The following is a 26027-nucleotide window of genomic DNA, read 5'->3' as shown; positions in this document are numbered from 1 at the left end:
ACTGAACAATGAGGACCAACATGCTTATATCTCTACCTATTCTTGGTGACACTGGCTGAGGCTTATGTGACAGCTGCCCGTAGCCCATTCTGAAATGCTGGTCATCTAATGTAATAATGGTTGATTTCACTATAAACCTCTGATCCCAAACCAAAACAATGAGATACAACCAACCATGCTGATTGGTAATTCATCAGCATCTTAGGGTAAACTTGTTCTCTCCTTTTTGAAAAGGAGGCAATAGAATGAGTCAACGTAAGCATAGAAACATTTGTTTTGGTTCAAAAGTTATGTAGTAAGCCACACTCTTCCCAATGATTGATTTCAATCTCTTTTTTTTTCTTTTTTTTTTTTTACTTCAATTAGTTTTAAGAGATCAAGGGAGCTAATTCCTCCTGGAGCTAACACTTGACTCTATTATGATTTGAATTTATATCCAAGGGCTCTTTTAAGGATAGATTTTGTTCCCTTTATGGCTGCTATCTGTATTCCGTTACAGCTCCATCTTCCAGTGATTGTTTCTAAGTATTTATGATTCATTTTTATGATGCCAGTTGCTCTGATCACAACTGGTGTAATATTTATTTCTTTCAGAGACCATTTTGTTTTTAGATCATTCTTTAGGTCCTGATATTTTATTTTTTTCCCGTTCAACGCTATAAAGGCCATAGCCATTTGGGACTGTGACATCGATAATGAGTGCAGTTCTTTCAGGCTTGTTCCATATTACAATGTCTGGTTTAATGGTCTTGTCTTTTATATATTTGCCTGCTTATGTCTTTGTCGTAGAACACTGTAACCATTCTATTTGATGTTATCAGTAGAAAAGGTCATTGTTCTATGACAAAGACATACAGGCGTGCAAACACATAAAAGACAATGACCATTAAACGAGACATTGTTATATGGAACAAGCCTGAAAGAACTGCGCTCATTATTGATGTCACCATCCCCAATGACTATGGCCTTAATAGAGCTGTGTGGTTGTTATTGTGCATAGGCAGCATGCATTCCATTATAAGTCGGCTACAAATAGACAAAAAATTATAACACCAAGAAACCATTGGAAGAGTGTGATAACCGCAGCTAAGAGTAGGCATACCAAGATGACCAAAAATGCATCAAGTCATAGAAATTGGGAACTTGTAGTTTCAGGAAAATCTATAATAGTGTGATAGACAATGAGCACTCCACAATTCCACCATTATCCAACCACCATGATGTTACTAGTACAGCAACAGATAAAACTGAATTTCTTGGCCAGCAGTTCACCTTAAACTTGGACTCCGGAAATCATTCCCTCCCAAATCTCCCACCAGAGGCATAATTGGCACTAGAGGATTTGATCATCACCTTTTCCCATGTCTTGGATATCTATATATCTATAACAGTGAAAGTGTCTGTCTGTGTGTTTACATTTCCCTACACAATAACTCTGTCAATTTTCAGTCTACAGACTCGAAATTTGATATACAGGGTACTGAGATTTGGGAAAGTCTATGTAATTGGTTTTTGGCCAGAAATTTGGCTGTTAAGGGGTCAAAGTTCAACAATTTGACCTTCGAGAACTCTACCAAACTCCTCCGCCAATTTTGGGTCTAAACATTTGAAATGTTAGGTATAGGTTCCTTGGACATGGATCTAACTTAATAACTTGATTTGAGCCCAAAACAATAAATGTTAAGGAATCATAATAGGGGTCAAAGTTAAAAAAAATTGACTGCTTTTTTCTTTTTTTTTTTTTTTTGCTCAACATACACCTCCAAACACCCGGGCAACGCCGGGCTGAAATGCTTGTTATGAAAAAAACTTGACATCTCCAAAGCATATTAATTAAAACTTCTATATCTCTATCTTTCTATTTTCTCCTTTCCCATTTTCCCCTTCTTCTCCCCAATCTTTCTTCTCTGCCCAGTCAATTCCTCTCTAACTGGACATAGTTACACAATTCTCCTTTATATAATAGATTCCATTTCTTTTTAAATTAATGAAAATGGCTGAAAAATCGCCTCCTTCCTGACAAAACCTGGTTTAGTTAAGCTCTAAAGAATGAATAATCTTTAAGTTTTAGATATTATTCATGTGCGGCAATGCCTATCAAGAAAATACAACTTTGTAGATCTTTATTTTGAAGTTTTTAACTTTTAGCTGGACATACACATACTCACAACAGATAACCATCTATATCTATAAAAGCCTAAATGTTTGTGTGCGTTTTCATGTATGTCCGAAAAAGGCTTTTTTCCGACGCCTTCTCGTGGGTGTCGCTTCTTCTTAAAACTTTTTATATCACATCTAAATCATAATATGTACGAGTTAACAACGGGGGTTGCCTGTCTATTTAATTTGCCCGACTTTCAAAAGATAAATATTCCATATATTCGGATCGCCGCATGTTGCTTTCACTTTTCAGTATAAAACAGCGAAACTGGATTCGAACCGGATGTAAACGTCACCGTTAACTATCCCGAAGTAAAACGATTTGACCTCATTAAAAACTGCGGAATAGCGTGATGTTTGACATTCACTTTTTAATCACTCTTACATTGACTGTCGCTATAGCGCAGGTGTTCAGAAGCCCCCCCCCCCTAATTTTTTTATTTCCATTTTTAAAATCGCTGTTTTTTATCATTTTTTTTTAATATTTAAACAAAGTTAAGTTTCCTTTTTGTTCTTCTTCACCCCCCTCCCCAACGCACACACCTACAAGCACCCAGGCAACGCCAGGTACCCCTCGTTAGTCTATTATATAAATCTTACCTGTCTGTTTAAATGTATGTATGTTTGTATGTCTGCCTACAACTTTTGACAGAGGCAATGGATTTTCACGAGATTGGTATCGTTTTGAAGCTCAACCCTTCGGACGACAAATATCGAAAAATCGGCTAAAAACATTTATTCTTTCACCCTCAACTAAGCACTTTTCTACAAGAAGGGGTCGCTTTTTTCGCTGATATTTTTGAAAGTCATTCCCTCTGTTCAATTGACTAGCCTTAATTTAAACGTTTGCCACTTTAGGTTTGACAATGGACCCAACGGCAAAGATGTCATGTTTTTTTTTGGGGGGGGGGGCGTTCACGTTCTTTTCCTCCTTTGCGGTATAGGTTTAAGCCTGCCTGCCACTTTTTTTTTTTTTTTTTTTTTTGCTCAACACACACCTCCAAACATCCGGGCAATGCCGAGCACGTCTTTTATATAACAGACTAGTAAGTGTGCACCCAGCGTTACCCAGTTGTAAAATACGGTTAAATAAAAATTTTAAAAAAAAACCGGGACTTGGATGCAATCAATCAGAAGCAAAACCGCAAGCCAAATTTTGTAAGCAAAGGAAAAAAATGCTGCGTGCATGGTGCGAACTCACATAAGTTAGTAAGCGAACATGTTATCGATGGGACCACGAGGACACAGATGTTATATACAGTGCAAATTTAGCTTTTAAAAACAAAAGAACATAATGACGATTTGCACATGTACAGTTTGCAAACCGCATCGAATGCAAGGTTTTTATCTGCCCCTCCCCTTCAAATAAAACATTTCTACAAAAAATAATTGACAATTTTTTCCAATTTTTTTATATTATGTGTCTGAGAGATTGCCCTTTCTAGTGATACCATGTTTGTGCCTATACAATGTGGATGACAAGTTTTTAACAGACATGCAAACGCAGACAACTGACATTTATATAATAGAAGACTAGATCCTTAGGGTCTACACAGTTTGGCATAGACCCCACAATATTATTGGTATGGATAAATTAAAAGTAAAACCTATTTTCTTTTTATAAATATCAAGTGTGAATGCAAACCCCATTATATTAATGATATGAATAAATCAAAAGTAAAATTATTTATTTTAAAAACTATACATTTATGCACCATACATATAGAGATTATTTTCATTCATTTAAAACTTCTTGGTAACAAAAATCATTTTTTTTTATTGCTCCTTTGCCTATTTGGTTAAGATCAAATGGTAGTATTTGTTCTTCAAGAGATCAGTACTATTTCATGCTAGAAGTTTTCATGTAATTATCTCATTTGAAAATGAAATGCTAAGAATGTTTTTAAAGTGCTATTATTTATAATAAAATCTCTGTAATTAATCGTATTAATAATTATGATAAAAAGTACTATAGATGAAATTAAGTTTATGCAAGAATTAATTTCATTTTTATATTACATAATATTAATTTATTAAACTATAACATAAAAGTACACATGCTAATGAGCAATATCGAGTTTTGTCTGAAAGTTTGGCAATGTGTCGATATACAGTATGATCCTAACCTATTTAATGGAATTGAAACATTCTCATATATTCATTTGGATTTATTATTTAGTGTTAATGCAATATTTTCCATTTGTAAAAGTTGTTGAGATGTTCGTTTAACAAAATTCAAATTACGGATATGCATACAAATAAAAAAAGTTCTGCATATTTTATAAGCAGATTTAACCTTTTAGACCTAAAGAAATGATGCCACAATATTATTGATACGAATGAATGACGGTATTCCAATTATAGTACTCAAAAAATTTCAACCAGAACTAGCGCCCATACTTACAAAACTGTTTAAACGTTGTCTTAAGGAGAATTGCTTCCCATCACCCTGGAAAATCTCATCAGTATGCCCTGTATTTAAGAATTCAGGTGATCACTCCTTGCCCTCTCAGTACAGGCCAATAAGTCTCCTGTTCGTCATGAGTAAGTTGCTGGAATCTGTGTTAAATAGAGAAGTAATCAACTATCTCAGCAAAAATAACCTTCTTAGTGACACACAACATGGTTTCCGTTCTGCTAGATCTACAGCAGATGTGCTTACAGTTATATCACATAGGATTAGCGAATCTCTTGATGGAGGCAACCTTTCTAAGGCAATTGCTCTTGACATATCAAAGGCCTTTGATAGGGTATGGTATAAAGGTTTACTTCACAAGATCTCCAGCTATGAAAATGTCTTAATTATTAAATCATTTCTCTCTCTGATAGGTTCATAAGAGTAGTAGTTGATGGGCAAAAATCAGAAGCTCACAGTATTAATGCTGGAGTCCCTCAGAGGTCCATCCTGAGCCCAACTTTCTTCCTGATCTACATTAATGATCTTCTAAATCACATCCTTACATCATTCATAGACATTTATGCTGATGACACTACCATCTATGGTAGCACATCTAAGACCGTAAACAACCAAGTTCTCTCTGATTCTCTCTCTTCTGATCTTAAGCACGTGGTACAATGGGGAAAGAAGTGGCTGGTTACTTTTAATGTATCTAAAACCAAGCTTTTATCTTTACATCATCAACGCTCTGATCCTCATCTGGCATCAATTGAAATGAATGGCTCTCGTCTTGGGGAGGCCTCATGTTTTGACAAACTTCTGGGCTTGACCTTTACTCCTGATCTGAAATGGAACATGTACATCAAATCTGTTGCTAAGGCCACTGGAAAAATGGTGGGATCCTTCTATCAATCCAGTAGATATCACTGCTGATGCAATTCTCTATCTATATAAGAGCCAGGTACGTCCAAGAAAAAAAATACAAATGACTTAAAATGTTATTGATATGAATGAATCAAAATGTTATTGATATGAATGAATTTTAAGTAAAGTGTATTTCCTTTTTTATAAATGTCAAGCTTGAATGCAAACCTCACAATAGTTATAGTAATTATTCACTTAAAAACTATGTTGATGACCTATCTATATTTATTGAAAGTGTTGCTTCTATCATAAGTAGTTATATATTTGCTACTGCAATGACCTTGTATGTATGTGTATTTTTTATTTGTTTTCTTTTTTTTTTTTTTTTTTTTTTTGTAGAGAAAGGACAGGATCCACTGCAAAACACAAAAAGTTGGCTCCAAAGAAGCCATAAGAAACTCACTCTTTCTCCCTCTGTTCCAAATAATGAAGGAGCTATGAGTAGTGAAACTAGTCCCCTGACAGGAAATGTGCACCCAACAGTGAATTCTTCTGTATCTGTCACGGGAACTGTGATTCTCAACACTGCCTACTTGGAACTAATCAACTGGGATGATCTACAACCATATCCAGAGGTAACTTGATAATTCATATATATATATATATATATATATATATATATATATTCGATGCACCTGAAAGTTGTGGTTTTTGTTCATGGCATATCAACCCTTTTGATATTATTCCATACTTAAACCCAATTCTTATTGCCTACACTTGAGTATTTTCCAAGAGTGATCCATGAACCTTTCCACATTGTTTTTTTTTTTTTCTTTTTTTATTAAATTTCAGACGATGTGCTTAGATGAGAATCGTTTCCGGAAGTTTCAGGAACAGTTGTATAAGCTGCGTTTGATGGCAGGCATCCTGTTGGTCACGTACAATACAATCGGCAGTTCCATTTCTGGTGTCTCTGAACTCCGGGAGCAGCTGATTCAGGATTTAACTGTTTTGCTAGACAAACTTGATTCAAAAAATGAAAAGTAAGAAAGCCCTTTTCCAGAAATAAAATATTGCACGCACACACACACACACACACAGACGTTTTTGGGAAAATATGCTTTTTCAGTTATATTTCATGTTTGTAAATAATAATCCTTTTATAACCACAGAGAATATATAAATGAATAACAATATAGCTAGATTCCAAGTTCCAAGATTTTATTTAGTATTACTATCCAGTTCTTTCATCATATCAAAATTTCCGTACATTTTACAGGCATGTTTTGTTATGCAGAAACAATCATTATTTATATGTCAATATTGATTTTTTTTCTTGTGTATACTCATCAGAAATATCAAAAATTTTAATTAGAATGAAATAGGCATGACAATACATTTTATATATATATAAATACGGATTGATTTTTGCTATTTCTTCTGATGAGTTAAGGGCATAATAGATTCACTAATTGAGATAATAATTAAGTGATTGATTTTGCACTACGAAACAGATACTGTCAAGAATTGTATAAGTCAACTGATTTAAAGGAATAAATAATAAGATGGTCAACATCATGAATTTTGGAATATAACTTTTTGACATTTATTCTATATATATATATATATATATATTATTTTTTGGAGGGTACAAAACTTTATTATAACTATTAAAAAGGGAAGATTGAGTATTTTTGCATCCATGGTAAAAAGGACGGAGGGAAAACATTTGATGGGGTTTAGAAAAAAAAAAAGAAGATAAATAAGAGCGTAGAGTCAGCCGACCAAGTTTTGCCATCACTTTTCAAAGCCAAATTGATTCGACTTTGAAAAGTGAGGGCAAAACTTGGTCGGCTGACTCTACGCCCTTATCTAACTTTTTTTTTTCTCAACCTCCCATTGAATGTTTTCCCTACGTCCTTCTTTTTATTATGGATACAAAAAAAAAATCAGTCTTCCCTTTTTAATAGCTATATATATATATATATATATATATATATATATGACTATTAGAAAAAGAAATATACAAAGCTTCTTTAAGATTAGACCTATAAACATGTGTAAAGTTCAACAGGTATGGTGGAGTTTAAATATAATAATAGCAATTATAGACAAGAACAGTCATATGTCGGTATGCATAGATTTCTTTGTCAATGTAATAAGGATAGACAGTAATTGGGTAGGTGCTATATGCTCTTTATACCTAGGTATTTCAAAGCCTCATGCTTCTCATCAGAAGAAGGGCTAGAAGGCTACGTTGCAAACATTTCAATGCTACATCTAGCTAGGGGGATATTAAGGTATCTGGTATATAGGGGTGTGATACACAAGGGGTGTTAAACTAATGTAGGTGAATTTTAGTTAGCTGGGAATTTGCGATAGATAAGGAGCTATATAGGAATAGAGGGAATAATATAATATGGTGCCGGGTGGTAATGATATATAGAGGAAACATAAAGAGATGGCTGGATAAATGGGAAATTGTATATTCAGTGAGCAGAGAGATTGGATGGATACGGATTGTTAAAGATTATAAAATGGTAATAAAGGTTGAGTAGAGCTAGATAAAATAAAATTCAGTAGATAGTATAGTAAATAAATCCTGCGAAAAAAAATATACGAGTACAGGTGAAAAGTAAAGGAGAGGAGTAGAGTGCTACAAACCTAATATAACATATGTAAATTGAAAGTGAGGGATAGAGATGAGGTGTAGTAACCTAAACGTAATTCATTGTATATAAATGTGAAGTCATTGAAAGTAATAGAACTAACGCATATATAGGGTCGGCAGGCTGTCAATTTAAGGACAGATTCTGAAACCATATATCATCTTTTAAAATAAAATAAAAATGAGGAACCTAATAAGAAATCAACTTCTTTAGCTAAATGGGTAAATGAACTATGAAGAAAGAACATGGAATACAAATTAAAATGGTCAATACTAGGAAGGGCTAAGAAATATACACCTAACAAATCTGAGCGCTGCAACATCTTCACTCTCAAGGCTTATTATATAGCAGTATCTAAGGAAAATTTATTAAATAAACGGCAAGAACTTGTACAATGCTGTTTGCATAGAAATAAATATTTACTATCCTGCCTAAAACCCAACTAAAGTTAAATAATAATCAGTATTTAATTGCTTTCAGGAGAAAAAATAAATAAATAAAAACAAAAATAAATTTTTTTTAAAAATTCATAAATAAATGAAATAAATTTAAAAAAAAAAAAAAAGTGAGTTGGGGTAAGTTGACAAGAAATAGGATTGTCATGCATTTTTTCTACCTAGGCAAAGAATTTTTAATTTTTCTGAAGAGTATATACACAAAAAGAGATGGTATTGACATAATAATAACCGTTTGTTTCTGCATAACAAAACGGATGTGTAAAAGTATACCGAAATTGTAATATGCTGGAGGAACTGTTTTACATAAGAAATAAATATGGAATATAACTGTACTGCTATTCTTTTATATATGCTCTGTTATATTAAACATACATTGAGCTTCTAAACAAAAAGGATTGGTATGCACAAAATATGAAATATAATTGAAAAAACATTCTATTAAAGCATATATATACTATAGTTTGACAATGAAGAAAAATGAATGTCTATAACTCAATGAGGAAGTTTGATATATGTTCATTTACTGAAAACAAATAATTTTTTAGCATCGAATTTGAATATATTTTCAATTCTACTGTGCTTTTTGACTTCTGGTTTCTGCTGTCCATTTGGCTGTTGAATTATAAATAAGTTCTAATAAAGAAATGCATTCTTGTCACAAAATGTTGATGTCAGTCTTTTCTCTTTTTTTCTGCTTTTTTCTAGAAAGATTTCAGAAGTTTCGTTAAGTTGTTCTGAGCAGGTGAAATCTGTGACGAGCACATGGCTGAAAAGTCATGGTTTTGATGAACTTGATGCAGATAAACAAAAGATGCTACTCGGCCAACTGCAAGATGTTTTCTCGCCACAAAATGCAGTTCACAAATTGATGCGTAAGTAAAGCAAAAACAATTCTTTAGTTTTCTCCAAAAATTAATTTTCTGAAGATGAGATTTTTAGAGGATTCGCTTGTAACTTATGATATCACATTACATATGCGAACATTTTCTGTGTGCATTCACCAGACATGTGTTTGTGTCAATTCAAAATTGTCATTTAATTCTGACACCTGTCAATTGTGGGGTCTCGATCAGTACTGTAGTATAAAAATCCTCCTCTTCCAAGCAAATTCACAACGCCAATTTAAAACAACAATGTTTTATTTCACATTATTTGAATTATTCGAACTACTGTTCTCATCTTCAGTGTTACTTTCACAATGTTTTGGTTGATGTAACGTCTGACCTTTTTCGGGTGTATTTTGTCAAACTCTGGAATCTTTCCATCAAACTCTAAAATCTGTCTGTCAAACACTGGGATCTGCACTAAATTTTGAACGAAACCCTTGAGGGTAGCATGCTCTTGTTCTGTCAACCATGACTGAATGGAAGTCCTAAGTAATTCATACTTGTATGGCATAGTAGATAAAGTGCTTGATAAAATTCAGTTGTAAATTACACCAAAACAAAGTTTTATTTCTTTAGAGATGGCAATAATGCCTGTTTTCATTACCAAATAACAGACTTGCAAAAGGGCACATCTTGATTGGAGAGGCACACGAACTCAGTTGACTGTTAGATCTCAGAAAACCAAACTGATCTCCTCTGCCCATCTGTTGGCATATATATATATATATATATATATATATATATATATATATATATTCCTGGTACCACACCAGAAAAGAATAATATCTATGAAAATTAGAAAAAAAAAACACTGTTTAGGAGTTCCCATATCTAGTCAACCATTATTTTTCTCGAGTACCTTGCTTTCAGCATGAATCCTTATTTAGAGATATTAACTTGTTTTTTAAAAAAGAAATCAAATTCTGAGTGGCCAAATCCAAAATCAAATATTTTTCATAGCTTAGATTACTTCTCTTAACTAAATATTGCTCAACTGCAGCAAGTCTGCTATTCACACGCATTTTAACTATGCAACCTACTAAATATGCAACCTAGTGAATGTTTATGCATAAAATGAAGATCTGTATTTGGTGTCTTTTGGTTGTTGCTTGTCTAATCATGTTAATGTTATAACACAATGAAGACTTGAACAAAAACGATTTTACGTTGCTTAACCTTTATTTTTTACTCTCACATTCATGAACATCAGGCTCCCTAGCAAACAATCTGCCTATATCTCATTATTTTTAAATTATGTTTTCAAAATAAGGGAACCTTAAATTGGAAGCTTTTGTTTGAAGATTATTTTTGCCTGATTGTCTCACATTTAAATGTTACAATGTTTTGTGATTTTCATGGTCTTTTAGCTACAAGTAAAGTGTAGTATGACACTACACTTTATCCTTTCTGTCCTTAGTCAGGGAAAGAAAAATCCTTCCACACTGAGGCAATTTTAAATTACTTCTAATCCAAAGTGCTCCTTTTTGGAGGGGGGGGGAGCTGGATTTTTCCCCACATTAAAAACTGACCTGTGGGGAGGCAAGTAAATTGGGACTGTGAACCTGGAAAACTCTTGGTACTGATTTTTAATTTATCAAAATCACCAGTTTGTATTTAAGAATTCAGGTGATAAGTCATCTCCCTCTCAGTACAGACCAATAAGTCTCCTGTGTGTTATGAGTAAGTTGCTGGAATCCATGTTAAATAGAGAAATAGTCAACCACCTCAGCAGGAACAACCTTCTTAGTGACACACAATATGGTTTCCGCTCTGCAAGATCTACCGCAGATGTGCTGACGGTTATATCCCACAGGATTAGTGAATCTCTTGACAAAGGCTTCCTTTCTAGGGCAATTGCTCTTGACATATCAAAGGCCTTCGACAAGGTATGGCATAAGGGTCTACTTCACAAGATTTCCAGCTATGGTATAACTGGAAATGTTTTCTCAATCATTAAATCATTTCTCTCCGATAGGCTCATAAGAGTAGTGGTAGATGGACAAAAATCGGAGGCCTGCAATATAAATGCCGGAGTCCCTCAGGGGTCAATCCTGGGCCCAACTCTTTTCCCGATCTACATCAATGACTTCCCTAAATACATACTTAAATCATTCGTTGACATCTAGGCTGATGACACGATCATCTACAGCAACACATCAAAGGCTGTAAATGACAAAGTTCTCTCTGATTCTCTCTCCTCTGATCTCAAGCGCGTGGTTCAGTGGGGGAAGACGTGGCTGGTTACCTTTAATGCATCCAAAACCAAACTCCTATCCTTACATCATCAACGCTCTGATCCCCATCTGGCATCAATTGCGATGGATGGCTCTCGTCTGGGTGATCTGAAATGGAACACATACATCAAGTCTGTTGCCAAGGTCGCTGGAAAGATGGTGGGATCCTTCTACCGCTCCAAAAGACATCTCACTACTGATGCAATTCTCTATCTATATAAAAGCCAAGTACGTCCAAGGATGGAATACTGCTGCCATATCTGGGCAGGAGCTGCTAAAAACAGCCTATCCTGCCTTGACAGAGTACAAAATAGACTTTGTGGCTTAGTGGGGGATGCCCTTTTCTCTACCCTGCAACCTCTCTCCCACAGAAGAGACGTTGCGAGTCTATCCTTGTTTTATCATTATTTCCATGGCAGGTGCTCGTCTGAACTCCAATCTCTGGTGCCCCTCGCCAAACTTTCACAAAAAACACCCGTCTAGCCGAATCCACTGTGAAAAATTTCCCCCACTCTTTATCTGTGCCTAAATCAAAACGTGGATTCCATGAACAAAGCTTCTTTCTTAGAACTGCACGCCTGTGGAACTCTGTTCCATCTGCCTGCTTCCCACCGAACTACAACTTGGATGTGTTCAAGTCCAACGTTAACAAATTCCTAATGAACCGCCCCCTTAAGTAAACACTTCATCAAATCTTCACACTAACGTAATGTACTTGCAATAACCCTTATCCCTGAGTGGCTTCCGGGCCTTGATAAGTGGTGATCACTGTGTAAAAAAAAAAAACAAAAAAACAACTAAAGTTATCATCACCATCACCATTGGTTTAAAATCTTTTTTACACGTTGACATGTGTTGAATGACTTTCAGAAATTGAATTCCAAACTAATCTATCTTTGAACAGTTCTTTATATATCCCCTTTTCTCTCAAATTCTTCCTTATCACTTTCCCTCATGCTTACCGTAGCATTTCCCTGCTCCCTCAACTACATCTACTAATCCAAGCCCTCTCAGATTTTTCAATATGACCATTTCTATTCTGCACACATTTTTAAGCCTGTCTTTAAGACTCTCATTACACATCCATTGTATCATTCGCATATTATTCTGGAAGTGGCTGAGAGGGTGAGTCATTTCTGCTTCTCAGTCAATCGGTAACAAAGACCAGATGTTTAGGATTTCTGATTTTGAGTTAATATACTTAGTAGTTAGAATTGTTTGACACAGTTTGTTGTTTGGAACGGTATCCAAGAACGTGCATGGGTTCGCAAGTATAAAAAGCAATAAAATTAAACAAAAGACAAAAAATGCAAACTCTGACACCTTCTGTAAATATCAGTTGCATTCTGTGTGTGTGTGTGTGTGTGTGACACCATTGACCCTCTACATACTGCATCTGCGTCTTAGTTTTCTGTCGAGGCTATGTTCGTCAATTGGTTGATCAATTTATCTTGATCTTCTAAACTCTCGTTATTTTCCAAGCTGCAACCTGCCTTCAACTGTGTCCAACTTGCAATTGTTCTCAATTGGACTGTCCAAAATCAAAGACCATTATAAAACCATTGCAAAACTCATTGTCATTCCTGAAAGTGGCCATAAACTAACTCTAACCATACGGGCTTTCTTTATCCGAATCATCGTCATACCTTCACGAACAATCCCACCTCAGCTTCCTTATTGGACAACTTCTTATCCATTGTCTTTCCACCAAACCCATTTCCTATACCCTTGTAAATGTAATCATAAACCTATTTCCGCTATTATTTTAGTCATATATTTTTTCTTTCTCCTCTGTTTCCTGACCACCTCAGGAACCTTGATAGTATCACATTATAACAATTTATTAAAGTTTGCTTTTTTTGTGCATTGGTGTTATTTTGTTTTTGTATACACTTGTATACTATGCCCGCTTCCTCAGCTAATATCAATGCAGCAAACAACATGGCCAAAATGAGAGATAAAGGCGAACAGAAAATCATGGTCCACAAGCATTGGGATCGACGATCGTCGATGAGAGCAGCACATAATCTTATGGCAGTAATGCTAATCGCAAAAGTTTACTGAACACACACCATCCAATTACAACATTTGCTATCATGCCAGCACTAGCTACTCTTTGTGCTGCAATGATATCACCAAGGTAACAAAACTTCTGAACAATCTCAATAGATTTGTCATCCAAATGTACTTCTTTCTACACATTTGAGTTTTTATTTGCTTTATTGTCCACAAACTGGTTATCATCCCTCCGTCGTTAGGAGCCTGCTGTGCTGTTCATAAAGAATGTGCTTTGATGAATTCATAGCATTTATGCCCCCGTCAAGGTACATACTCTCAACTAACCAAACAAACAACAAAATCCCACCCTTTCATTCTGGAAGTCCCGAGATGCCAGAAAGCCTTCTACTCTAATAGTTTCTTCCCTCGGACTGCTAGACTTGTTCCTTGCTTTCCTGACTGTACTAACATGCAGACGTTTTTATGTAATGCAAACAAACATCTTGCTGCTCGACTCGCCGCATGGCCCCTTGTAGACATTATTCTAATAAGACCCTCACATCCAAGTGGTAATATGCCTTGTTTGGAATGAAAAAGTTAAAAAAATTATTTTTTAAATAATAATTCAAATTCAACTGGATATTTTTACATTTTCTCATTTCAGTGAAGCGGATCAATGATTTCATTTACCAGTGCATCAGCTGCGGCAATGCAGACAAAGTGAAGATACCAGTTGGCCTGTCGACTGTTGAGAAAGAATTGCTTACGCTTTGCAAATCTTTTGCACACCTTATCAGACTTAATTTTGGCATTTACCACGAATATTATAAGGAGATTCTCTCTGTTCTGTTGGAAAGTAACAATGACAAGGATTCATCTCCAGCCAAGAAAACACCAGAATCTTCGGACAATTCAAATTCTGAAGCATCTTCTAATGTTTCATCAGTTCATCAGTAATATTTATAAAAAAAAAATATATATATATATATAATTATATAGTAATTTATGGACATATATGGCAATTAAACTATACAGAATCTTTTAATTTCATTCCCATAAGGAATTGTCAGGCTAGAATAAAATGTGGAAGGTTCTGTTGCTTAATTGCCATGCATTTTCATAAATTACTACCTAGCTCTACTTACATATTGAGCACTCTGGAAGTAAAACTGAAAATTGATACATAAAGTTATATCTGCTTATAACATTTTATGTAGATACATGAAATAATTTATATATAGGTGTTGCTCAGGATGCAGTGAATTCATTTTCATTTTTAATTTTTAATTTTTACTAGCATTTCAGCCTGGCGTTTCCCGGGTGTTTGGAGGTGTATGCTGAGCCAAAAAAAAAAAAATGGTAGTAGGAAGGCAGGCTCGAACCCGTACCATGAAGAAGAAAAAAAATGGGAAAAAACATGACGTCTTTGCTATTACGACCACCACCAAACCGGAAGTTTAAATTAAGGCTAGAAAATCGAAAAGAGGGGATGACTTTTGACAATATCGTTGAAAAAAGCAACCCGTCCCTGTAGAAAAGTGGCCAGTTGAAGGTGAAGAAATTAATGTTTTTAGCCAGTTTTTCGATATTTGTCGTCTGAAAGGTCGATCTTCAAAACGATACTGATCTTGTGAAAATCCGTCCTCTCTGTCGAAAGTTTTAGGCAGACATGCAAACATACATTACATAGATTTATATATTGGTAGCTCAAATTTTTACCCAAACCAATTAAAAAGCTTGCCCTATCTATCAGTACTCTTTACGTAAAATTTCAAATGTTTACACCAGAAATTGTCTGAGTAATTTGGTAGGGACTGCAGTGGTCAATTTTTTTTTTTTAACTTTGACCCCTATTATAACCCCCATAACATTTATTATTTTGGGCTCAAATCAAGTTATTAAGTTAGATCCATGTCCAAGGAACCTATATCTAAAATTTCAAATGTTAAGACCTAAAATTGTCGGAGCAGTTTGGTAGAGTTCTCAAAGGTCAAATTGTTGAATTTTGACCCCTTAACAGCCAAATTTCTGGCCGAAAACTAATTACAAAGATTTTCCCAAATCTCAGTACCTTGTATATCAAATTTCGAGTCTGTAGACTAAAAATTGACGGAGTTATTGTGTAGGGAAATGTATACAGACACAGACATTTTCACTTTTATAGGTATATAAATTGGTTTTTTCATGAGGTAAGAAACTCTTCTATTTTTTAATTTAAAATAAGTTATCCCCCCTCACTGATTTTTATTTTTAGTTGATTACTTAAATGTTTTAGGTCAAATTATGTACTTTTAAATATAAATTATAGTTAAATACATTATTTTATTGCCAATAATATGGTCCAATAATAAATGAAAATTGATTTGTCAGCTTAAATGCTGTCTGAGTCTAACTTTGAAAATTATTATGTAAAAGTAAGAATTTTCATAGGCTATGAAAACCTTACGAATACAATTGTTATCTTTAAATAGTTATTAGCAATCCAAGGGCAAGTAACACGCTGTGACTCTGCCATAATGACAGGAATCGTACATGATAATGATAGCGTTGATATATGAATATTTGAAAGCATAAGAAAAACAATTGTAGACATTTTTTTATAGGGATGTTTATTAGGGTCATATGATTTTGTAGTGAAGAATCTTGGATGGGAAAAAATTGCGTTTTGAAAGATTAAACAATAATAGATGAATCAAAATTGAGATTCAAATTCACAAATATTTTTCACAGATTAATTTTATCATATATAGTTTTAAATATTTCCACGTGCACACAGATTTTACCCCCCTCTCTCTCTCAAAAAAAAAAAATATATATAAGAGAACATGATCTGAGTTTTTGTTTAAAACATTTTATTTTGCCTAAACAGGTGTTTTAACTATAAATTAGTTAAATTATACAATTTCCTTGTTTACCAGAAAGAAAACATGTTTAGAATGGCGGTATAGGAATGGTCTGCTAGTGTTATAGATGATCCCATCTCCATGTGTAGTTTGATGAATTGAATGGTAGAGTGATTGAGAAACAAAGGGTCGCATAATGACGACAAAAACATACCGTTATATATTAGCGAAAGAATGCAGATTTATTTACATAAATTTACATGAGAAATAATAAGGATATAGACAGTGAGAATGAGAGTTTATTGAGATTAAGGAGTAACGTTACTTGTGATTGATGAGAGGCTGATGATAGGTAAGGAGGGCTGGTTGGTGGTCGATTCATTACAGCGAGAATTCAGCAGAAAAGAGGGAGAGATATAAGAAACAGGCATTGACATGGCTGTATCGCTCTCCGGTTATCAGAGTTAAAGGGCGACAATCGAGGTAGCCTGGGAGTTTCAATTCCCACATGTTCAATCAGAAAAAAAAAAAGCGCAGTTATTCAAGTGTAAAAAAACAAAACAACCTAAGGACATTACTAATCTGTTCTTATTTCCATTTCTTTTCTTATTGTATCATTATGATCATTTTTGACACTATACAGTGAAAATTCCATCAGACATTGATTCATATGGACAGTTTCAGGATGAATGGGAATTCCAGTTGGTTAGGCTAGGAATTATACACATCTCTCTATCAGTAGAATGATGAAATATGGCACTGTGGGACTCTTCATAAAAATATGATCAAAAAATGAAAAAAAAAATGAATAGCATTATTTCATAAAGTTAAACTGAAAACCTTTGAAAATCAAGTAATGCTGTAAAATTCTTTTTCTATTTTAGAAGACTGTGTGTGTGTGTGTGTGTGTGTGTGTGTGTGTGTGTGTGTGTGTGTGTGTGTGTGTGTGTGTTCGTTCGTTCATGTTCTCATTTTGATGATGTTAAGTTCATGGGTGATTGCCTTAGCAGAGAAAATTGTCAGATCTTGTTGCCAATTATGTCAAAGTCAAATCTGGTTGGTGTGAGTCATATGGTTAGTGTGTAAATTTTAATAATAGCAGTCACATCTTTAGAATGCATTATTTCGTAAGGTTTGAATAAAAACTTATATGCATATATTTTAAGTCAATACTCACTTTACATATTTGACATTACACTGGGTTTCATGTCTAGAGAAGATAATGGAGTAATTTTCTTCAGTGTGGTTAATTTTTATTATACTGTGAAATAGATTTTGATGTTACTCTAAAAAAAACTTATTTTTACTGCAACTCGTGTTTTAGTAAATTAAAGAAGAGTTACCTCTTGTTATAATTATGATTTCGTGCTTATCTCTCTTGCAATCTTTGAAATACCACAATTTCATATTGGATGTTTTTAATATGACCATTTTTTATTCATTGTTTTGCATATACTAATCAGCTAATTAACTTATTCAGTGCTATTTTTTTTTTTTAATAAAATATGAATTTTAGTAAAAAAAAAAAAAAAAGTTTCGAAGTAATACAAAAATCCATTTCATGGTAAATAATAATTGACCATGTTTTAGGAAATTACTAGATGTTGTGTTTAGTAAGTTGAACTTCTACACAAAGCCAACAAAGATTATGCTTCAGGATTGTCTGAAGTCCTCCTCATTAATTACATCTATTTATTAGACCTAGAAGATTAACAGTCCACCTCCCACAACAGAAGTAAGGAGCATTCATTGCATACGAAGTCGGAGAAGGTTTAGTTCAAACACACAAAGAAATGACAGTTGCATATGCACAGAAACGATATTATTATCCTTCCTCTAATGATTTGCTGTTTGACACCTGACACATCATTGCTTACTTCATGCAGAGGCAGAAATGGATCTTGCTGCCGACTCCTCCTGGGTTTTCTTCAGAGCCTGTTAGCCATTTTGTGGCCTTGATACGACTTGGTGTCAAACCTCCCAAGAACCAGAGTTCCAGACAGCATAGCTCTGATATTATCATGTTGACCTGCTATAATGAGGTAGTATTGAATTTTAGTGGTGTGCTGATTGCCTTTTGTAAGTATGAGACTCGCTGTAATATTGAACCAGTGAAATGGGTCATGACTACAAATTTTATCAGCTCTGTTATATATTTGTTATAATATTGAGCACTATAAAATATTGTTCAAATACCATTTTGTTGTTTTTTAAAATTGCGATTTTTCTATTTTTATTCTGAAATATTTTAAAGAATTGCGTGTAAACAGTGACTGTGTGTCAACTCAGAGAATCTGAAATTGAGGCGATTCATGTTTTGATTTTCTCTTATTTGTAAATCTTAAAATGTTTAGCGGACATTTTTCACTTTATAATATACATATATATATATATATATATATATATACACACATATTTCATGTGTATGTGTGTTGGCACATATACAGTTTAGTCTCAAAGATACTTGTGTAAGCAAATAATAAAAAAAAAACAAGCAAACTTTTATTGCTTGTGGATTAATGATAGAAGTTTGTAAAAATTTTTAATTTATATGGACCTTTATGATAATGCGCAGCGAAGTAATTATCATGGCATCTATTTGATGCACTGTTAAGGATTAATAGGGATTAGTCACAACAATACCACATTTACTGTAGAAGACATAAAGCACTCATTCTAAGACTATAACTTTTACCGTTTTCTTTGATGGGTTAAAAAGCTTAGTATAATATATGCACACATATATTTCTGCAAACATGCACGTGTTCCAATGTTTCACCGAGACAGTCAAAAAGGAAAGTTTTAATTTTTCTGAACCATTTCAATGTGGTGTGTGTTTCTCTCTTTCACCCTCTCTCTCCCTCTCTATTTATTATCAGATTCACGTGATCATTTTTATTGTTAGCTATTTATGCTTTTGTTGTCTTTTTTAACTCTGTTATCCAATTGAAAATCCGAAATTCATTTCTCATTTTTAAAGGTAAAAAAATTGATTGGAATTTAATATCTACTAGAAGATATATCCGACATTGCCCATTCTTAAACGTAATTTTAAATTCTTTTGAATAAAAAAGGAAAAAAAAAATTTTTTTTTGAACTGAAAGAAACTGAGACATGCATGCGAGTTTTATGTTTTTTCTAAACATTCACTTCTTGTAAGTAAAAAAAAAAATACTCGAGGTGACACCGGAACCAAAACCTAAAAACAGTGATTCAAGTATAATAACCATTAGATCAGCTTGACATGATCATTAAAAAGTATTTTCAAACCTCATGAAACAGTTGACATAGATAAAAATCCAATAACCGCCAAGTACCAATTTTCAGTTTTGACCCATAAGCAGCATTTTTTTTATGAAAACCGATTAAAGTTTTCACATGTCTGAATACCTTATATACCAAATTTCAAGTCTGATCAAAAAGTTAAGTATATAAGTTAAGAATTTATGTGTATGAGTTTTTTTTGTGTTTTTTTTGCCCATTTTTTTATCTGATGATAAAAAATGAAAAGCTTTTGTCAACTCCTCTCCATGTTATGCTGAACAATTATGAATTTTGCTGCTCCATTTTTTTATGAAAGGAATCTTCGTCCCATTTGTATTTGCTTTTTATTATTGTTGTTATATTTGCCACCTGATGGTGAGGAGCTTATAAAACAGACAATAATGAAGCTTCACCTCATTTTTTTGTCTCTGAATTAAATGACTTATTCATATATATCCACTCGTGTATATATATATATATATATATATATATATATATATATATATATATACTCACGCATACACACATATATTAATCAAACAAGTTCAAATGTATTTATAAAATAAACTTAAAACCAATATTTTTCAAAAGTGCTCAATACTAGGTAAAGCTATATAAATATTTTTAACTAGCAGCACCTGTGGAAATTCCACGGGATGAGAAATATATTTAATCATTAAATGTTTTGATAAAGCTGATATTTTATGGATAGCGTGGAAAAAAAAATTAGTTTTTGGAACAAAAAAAAAAAAAGAAAAAAACTAACATGCAGCAAATATAACTTTAACATTTCTATGAGTATTTTAGATAAAGAACTTAAAAAATGATATTGTGCTACATAGTTCAGTACAAATAATGAAATCACATTGTAAAAGATAATTTTTAATTTACTCCTTTAGTCTAGCACCTCTTGGATTCTTTCTTCACCCCCTGTTTCTTTCGAATGTTCCCTTTTTATACATAATGTTTTGCTGGCTTTTTTCTTCAGTGAAAAACCACTGCACATTGAAATTACTGCAAGTTTTTTCCTCACACCATTATAACAATGACTATATATTATGATATTCGAAAACGAGGCTATATCAAAGGAGGTTACTTTCATATTATTGTCTAGGGTTGCGAAATTGACTTTTTTAACACCAAATTTTATGAATTTAGCCTTTTTTGAAGCAGTTTCGCCTGCAAAAATTGTAATTGGACTTTTTCAAAGTGTAACGTGTGGACTAACTAAGGAACAAGCAGCGTATTATATAGATAAGTTATTGAATACAAAATGATTTCTAATGTTGACTTATATTTCTAGTTGATGAATATAAAGTTGTCTCCCTTACATGTAATTTTCTGGCACTTAATAGTGAAATTCATAAGTCATAATATTGAATTTAAAGTAAAACCAATGGTAACTAATTGACAGTCACACCACTGTAATGAACATATCCAAAAATTACGAAAAACCATACGGTAGAAAATCGATTATTAATCAACAGTTTTTCAAGACAATTAGCGAAAATTGAGTTTTGCTAAATTTTTCAGTTTTCAGAAAATATTTACCTCCCTTATTACGATTAGCGCTCTAGTTCCTTTTTTTTTTTTTTTTTTTTTTTTTTGTAAAAATCAAATTCGCTAATTGTCTTGGAGAACTATTTTCATTAAAAATTAATATTCTACCCTATTGTTTTTCGTAATTTTGGATATGTTCATTACTGTGACATGAAAATTAAGTAGATGTAATAGATTTTTACTTGAAATTCAATATTTGAATTTTTACTATTATCACGAAGAAGCGCCAATTTTTATAGAAATACATGCAAGAAATATTGTCATTCATAAAACTTCTCCACTTTTCAAAAAAATGTGCCAACTTCTCAAAAAATCATTTCAAGAACTGCAAGCTTGTGAAACTTTCTTCCTGATGACCGTTTTTCTCCTATCCTACAGTCGTGATCTTTTTAAGATTAAAATCAATAGGCATCTCCTGTCTTTGTGATAATCATATTTTGTTAGTATTAGCTCCTTACATGAAGTTGCTTTATACCTTGTCTAGAGCGATTTCCATAAAAAAAAATAATGGATTATTTAAAAAAAAAAAAAATTATTTTCAGCTTCTATAGAAGAAAACAGGTATTGTTAGGGAAATTTCCAGATAATTATTTTATAAATGCATTTTATGATGCAAAATGATTTATACAGTTGACATGTTACAAAAAAAAAAATATATTCCAATCAAAGTCCACCCATTTAAACTGCTGACATCTGGATTTTTTGTTGTCATAACGAGATATTTAAAAAAAAAAAAAAAAAAAATGGAGAAGGATAGAAATAATTGGATTTTTCAGATATTTTTTAATATTTTTACAGAAACTATATCTGTGCTTTCCAGGGCGCTTTTCATCTATACTATTGTTCCCATGTCAAAAAATCAATTCCACTTTTTTATTTATTTATTTTAAATTGTATAAATTGTTTTGCATTCATTTTCTCTTTTTAGGTGTCATTTAGTTTCACCTATTAAAGTTTTAGAGGAAAGGGCGGAGTCAAAAGTTTAGTGTGAAATGACCTACTTCTGTTCATATGTCCAAAATGACATTTAGAAACAGAATTATTTTGGCTAACAGCCAATCAATAAAATAAAATAGAATTTCAATTCTATTTGATTTTTGAAGCATGTTTTATATTAAACTTACAAAGAAACTACCAAAAAAATTGAACAAGTATTACTTCCCCTTTAAATCATGTATTTATAATCTCTTTATTTGGTGCTTAATCTGATATATAAAGTAAAATTAGCCCTTTCCTCAACATTGGTGTGCGATAGCTTCAGTAACAAAAGTTATATACATAAATCTTTTTCAGTTAATGATTTCTACATGTATTGGTCTATGTTGTTAGAAAAGAATATTTGGTGCTTGCTTAGAATTCAACTTAAATTAAAAAATTGAATTGCATAAAAAATCTTTGATGTACATACCTGCCATGGAACGAAGCTGCCATATTTAAAAAATAATCATGTAAATTGATCAAGGAGCCTTTTTTAACTAAGAAAATCATCTTTTTTTACGATTTATAGTGATTTTAATAGCCAATACATTTTCATCTCGGGAGTTCGAATTGTCTCGCCTTTATTTAACATGGTGATTCCAAATATAAGGTCTCATCTTGTCATAAAATTTAATTTTCTTAGTTAAAAAAATACTTGATTAATTCACATGATTTTTGAAATATGACATCTTCATACCATAACAAGTATGTACATCATAAAGTTTATTTATTTTATTAAAGATTTTTCTATATTTTTGTTTTGAAAATGGCTTTAATTCTAAATATGAACTGAAAATTTAGTCTGACTCACTGTTTGATTTGGATATTTAGTCTTGTTCATTTTTCTCTTTTTTTTAATTGGTCATCTATACTGGAAGCCGGAGGAATTTTCACCCTTACACTCATCTATACTACCACTGCCACCCATATACACAAAACTTTTTTCTAGATAATAATCAGAAAATGGTTCTTTGATGAGAAAATGAATTTTTTATTATTGTTTAGAGGTACAAATAAACTATATTTTTATTTTACTATTGTCTTTTAACTTTCATTCTATCAGTTTAAAGGATTCAAAATAACTTTTGAAAGTCAAAATCTTATGATATAGACATGTCAACCATCTTTTTTATAATAATAAATGAAAATGAATATTTCTTTTAATTGAAAGTGGGTTTGAAGTATTTAAGCAGGCAGAAAAAAAAATAATTTCTGGTTTGAAATACAATTTCAAAAGCAAACATTTGCTGTTAGGATTTATTTGTGCTCTGAAGTCAAAAGCAAAGTACATTCATTTTTTTTTTCTATCTCCATGCATTTTGTTATATTAAGAATAGGGGTGATATGGGGGGGGGGGGCATATACAACTGTCTTTTTTTTTTCTTTTCTTTTTTTTTCATTTTGTTTGAGTTAGTTTTTAAATCAGACAGTTACTAACATTTCATTTTAATTTTTTAAAACTAATGTAGTTTGTCCGTCAGAATGACAAAAACCATCTCATCATTCAAAGGATGGTGAAGGACTCTTGCTGGGAGTTTGTTTAAAGTGAAAGTGGTTTACACAAAACCAGCCTCACTCTCTCGTCCCAATCAGCCTAATCCAAAGAGCAGGACAGGGTCGAGACAGCTGAAGGCCAGGTGGGATGCAGGAGCTGCCAGAAATGTTGGCATCCTCATACATACAGCATCTGGTTCTCCCAAATAAGCACCTATCTGCTACTGGCTAGGCTCAAAGTTACTTAACTTTTGTGATCTAACAAGAATTGGTGGGTCAACGTTATGCTGTATATTTTTAAAACTAAAATGTGGACGAGGACCGGATGTAGTTGAATCATTTTTTTTAAAAAACCCCATCTACCACAACAAAAATCAAAACACAAACAAAATCATCCTGGAATATTTTTTTTTTTTTTATAAAATGAAATCTATTTATTTATTTGTTTCCATCTAAATTAGAAAATTCCAAACTGCAATCATAGGAGGAGAGGCAGTTCCATTCTCGTTAGATTATTTTAGCTTTCTGCTTCGAGTTTAACTATGCAATCTGCAGGTTGTTTATGAAACGTTTTCTTTAATGAAAATATTTCTGTGACAGCCAATCATTTGTCAAAATAAAATATACAAATAATATTTACTTGTTTTGTTTTTTGTTTTGTTTTTTTCAATATTATTTTGGATTAAATAAGTTTTAAGGACCCCTAAAAATGAGACAAATCTTTCCCAATGTTAAAAATTAACCTTATGACAAAAAACAAAACTCAGATTATCAGTTTGCTTATAGTGCACACAGGTAAACTGGAAGAAACTGATGTGTTATGATTTAATTGTATGAATTAAATTATTTGTAAGCCGGAAAAAGTTCTTAAACATTGATTTCAGTCTTGTTGTTCTCACATAGATATTACTTTTCTCAGTTAAAGTAGGGAAGGTAACTCTATAGAAGAGTTATTTCCCTTTGACAATGTTATCGTCCTAACACGGTGTAAACAAAGGTACCTCTTTCATTTTGCTTATTTTCTGGGGTCTTTGAAGCCTAATTGATCCATAATATTTTCAAAATACAAAGTGCCCTCCCCACTACCTTAAAAAACAAAATAGGTGGACCATGAAATCATTAATAAAATTCAGTCATTTCTGCAATCCAACTTTATCAAAATCTTCAGTTCGTTCCTGATTTGTCCAAATTTCAGCCATGAATACCCAACAGTCTTTGTTGTATAACAGTTCAATGATATGCGAAGAACTTTGGTGATCGTCTCATTAGTAGGTGTGATCCTAAATATGCCTTATATTCATTCGACCATAACCCCTAGATTCTTATGTCTATCAAAATAATCATCAGACTACTTCGGAATTGAAGAAGGTCATCAGTTAAAATCGGAACAATGTCAGAGTTATAGACAATTTAGTATTTATGCAAAATATGGACTATGCTATTGGAATTTTCTAGGCAGTTATGTACAATGCTGAAAGATATTGAAATGCTGAATCAATTAAATCACAGCAACCAACGTCATTTAAAAAACATTTTTTGCCATTATTTGTTTAGTATTAAAAAAAATAAATAAATACTTTTCTTGATTTGAACAAATAAAAACCATTAAAATTTTAGTTTTGTAAAAATTGTCCAATAGTTATTGTATTTACTTCATAACAACAAAAAGAATATTGATTTTAGTTGTTTTTTTGTTTTTTTTTTAATGAATTATCCTCATAATAACAGGAATAATATATTTTTCATGGAAAAAAATTGTTCAATTCTTGTCTAGAATTCCTCCTACATTAAAAAATAAAGAATCTGTATTTACATACCCGTGACAGAACAAATGCTATATTCCAAAAATCACATTAAAAAAATAAAATTTTATGAGGGAGAAGCAAGGACTGCCTTGCTCTGCCATCTTAAATAAAAAAAAAAATTAAAAAAAAAGGGAAATAACTTAATTTGAACTGCTGAAATTTGTTTGCTTTTTAGTGTGTTTGCAACCTTGTAATAGTTACAATTTACCATTGTTTAAAATTGTTAAAAAAATGATTTCCTATATATAAAAAAAAAAAAAAAAAAAAAAAACTGATCAATTTATGTAATTTTTGGAACATATTTTTATTCTGTGATGGGTACATAATACAAATGTTTCTTTATTCTGCGTTTATAATAAGGGGAATTCTGGACAAGAACTCAAAATCGTGTTTGACAATGGCAAGACGAACACAC

At 32.6% G+C, this 26027-nt stretch overlaps 1 protein-coding gene across 2 annotated transcripts in view; it reads left to right on the top strand.

Annotated features, from left to right (window-relative positions):
- The window catches only part of LOC145285944 (T-complex protein 11-like protein 1), a 70574-nt gene extending 55927 nt beyond the window's left edge, over window positions 1–14647 (top strand). For both annotated transcript variants that reach the window (XM_080134451.1, XM_080134452.1), the window contains exons 7-10: window positions 5822–6057; window positions 6275–6465; window positions 9255–9421; window positions 14333–14647. In XM_080134451.1, coding sequence (XP_079990577.1) covers window positions 5822–6057; window positions 6275–6465; window positions 9255–9421; window positions 14333–14625 — 887 coding nt within the window. In that variant the 3' untranslated portion in view covers window positions 14626–14647. The remainder of the gene's footprint in view (window positions 1–5821; window positions 6058–6274; window positions 6466–9254; window positions 9422–14332) is intronic.
- Window positions 14648–26027: the final 11380 nt, after the last annotated feature.

Source organism: Euprymna scolopes, chromosome 10 (genome assembly GCF_053919585.1).
Source record: "Euprymna scolopes isolate OS-2025 chromosome 10, ASM5391958v1, whole genome shotgun sequence".
Taxonomy (NCBI): domain Eukaryota; kingdom Metazoa; phylum Mollusca; class Cephalopoda; order Sepiida; family Sepiolidae; genus Euprymna; species Euprymna scolopes.
The sequence above is the reverse complement of the archived record's forward strand: the minus strand, read 5'-3'. Positions and strand labels throughout refer to the sequence as shown.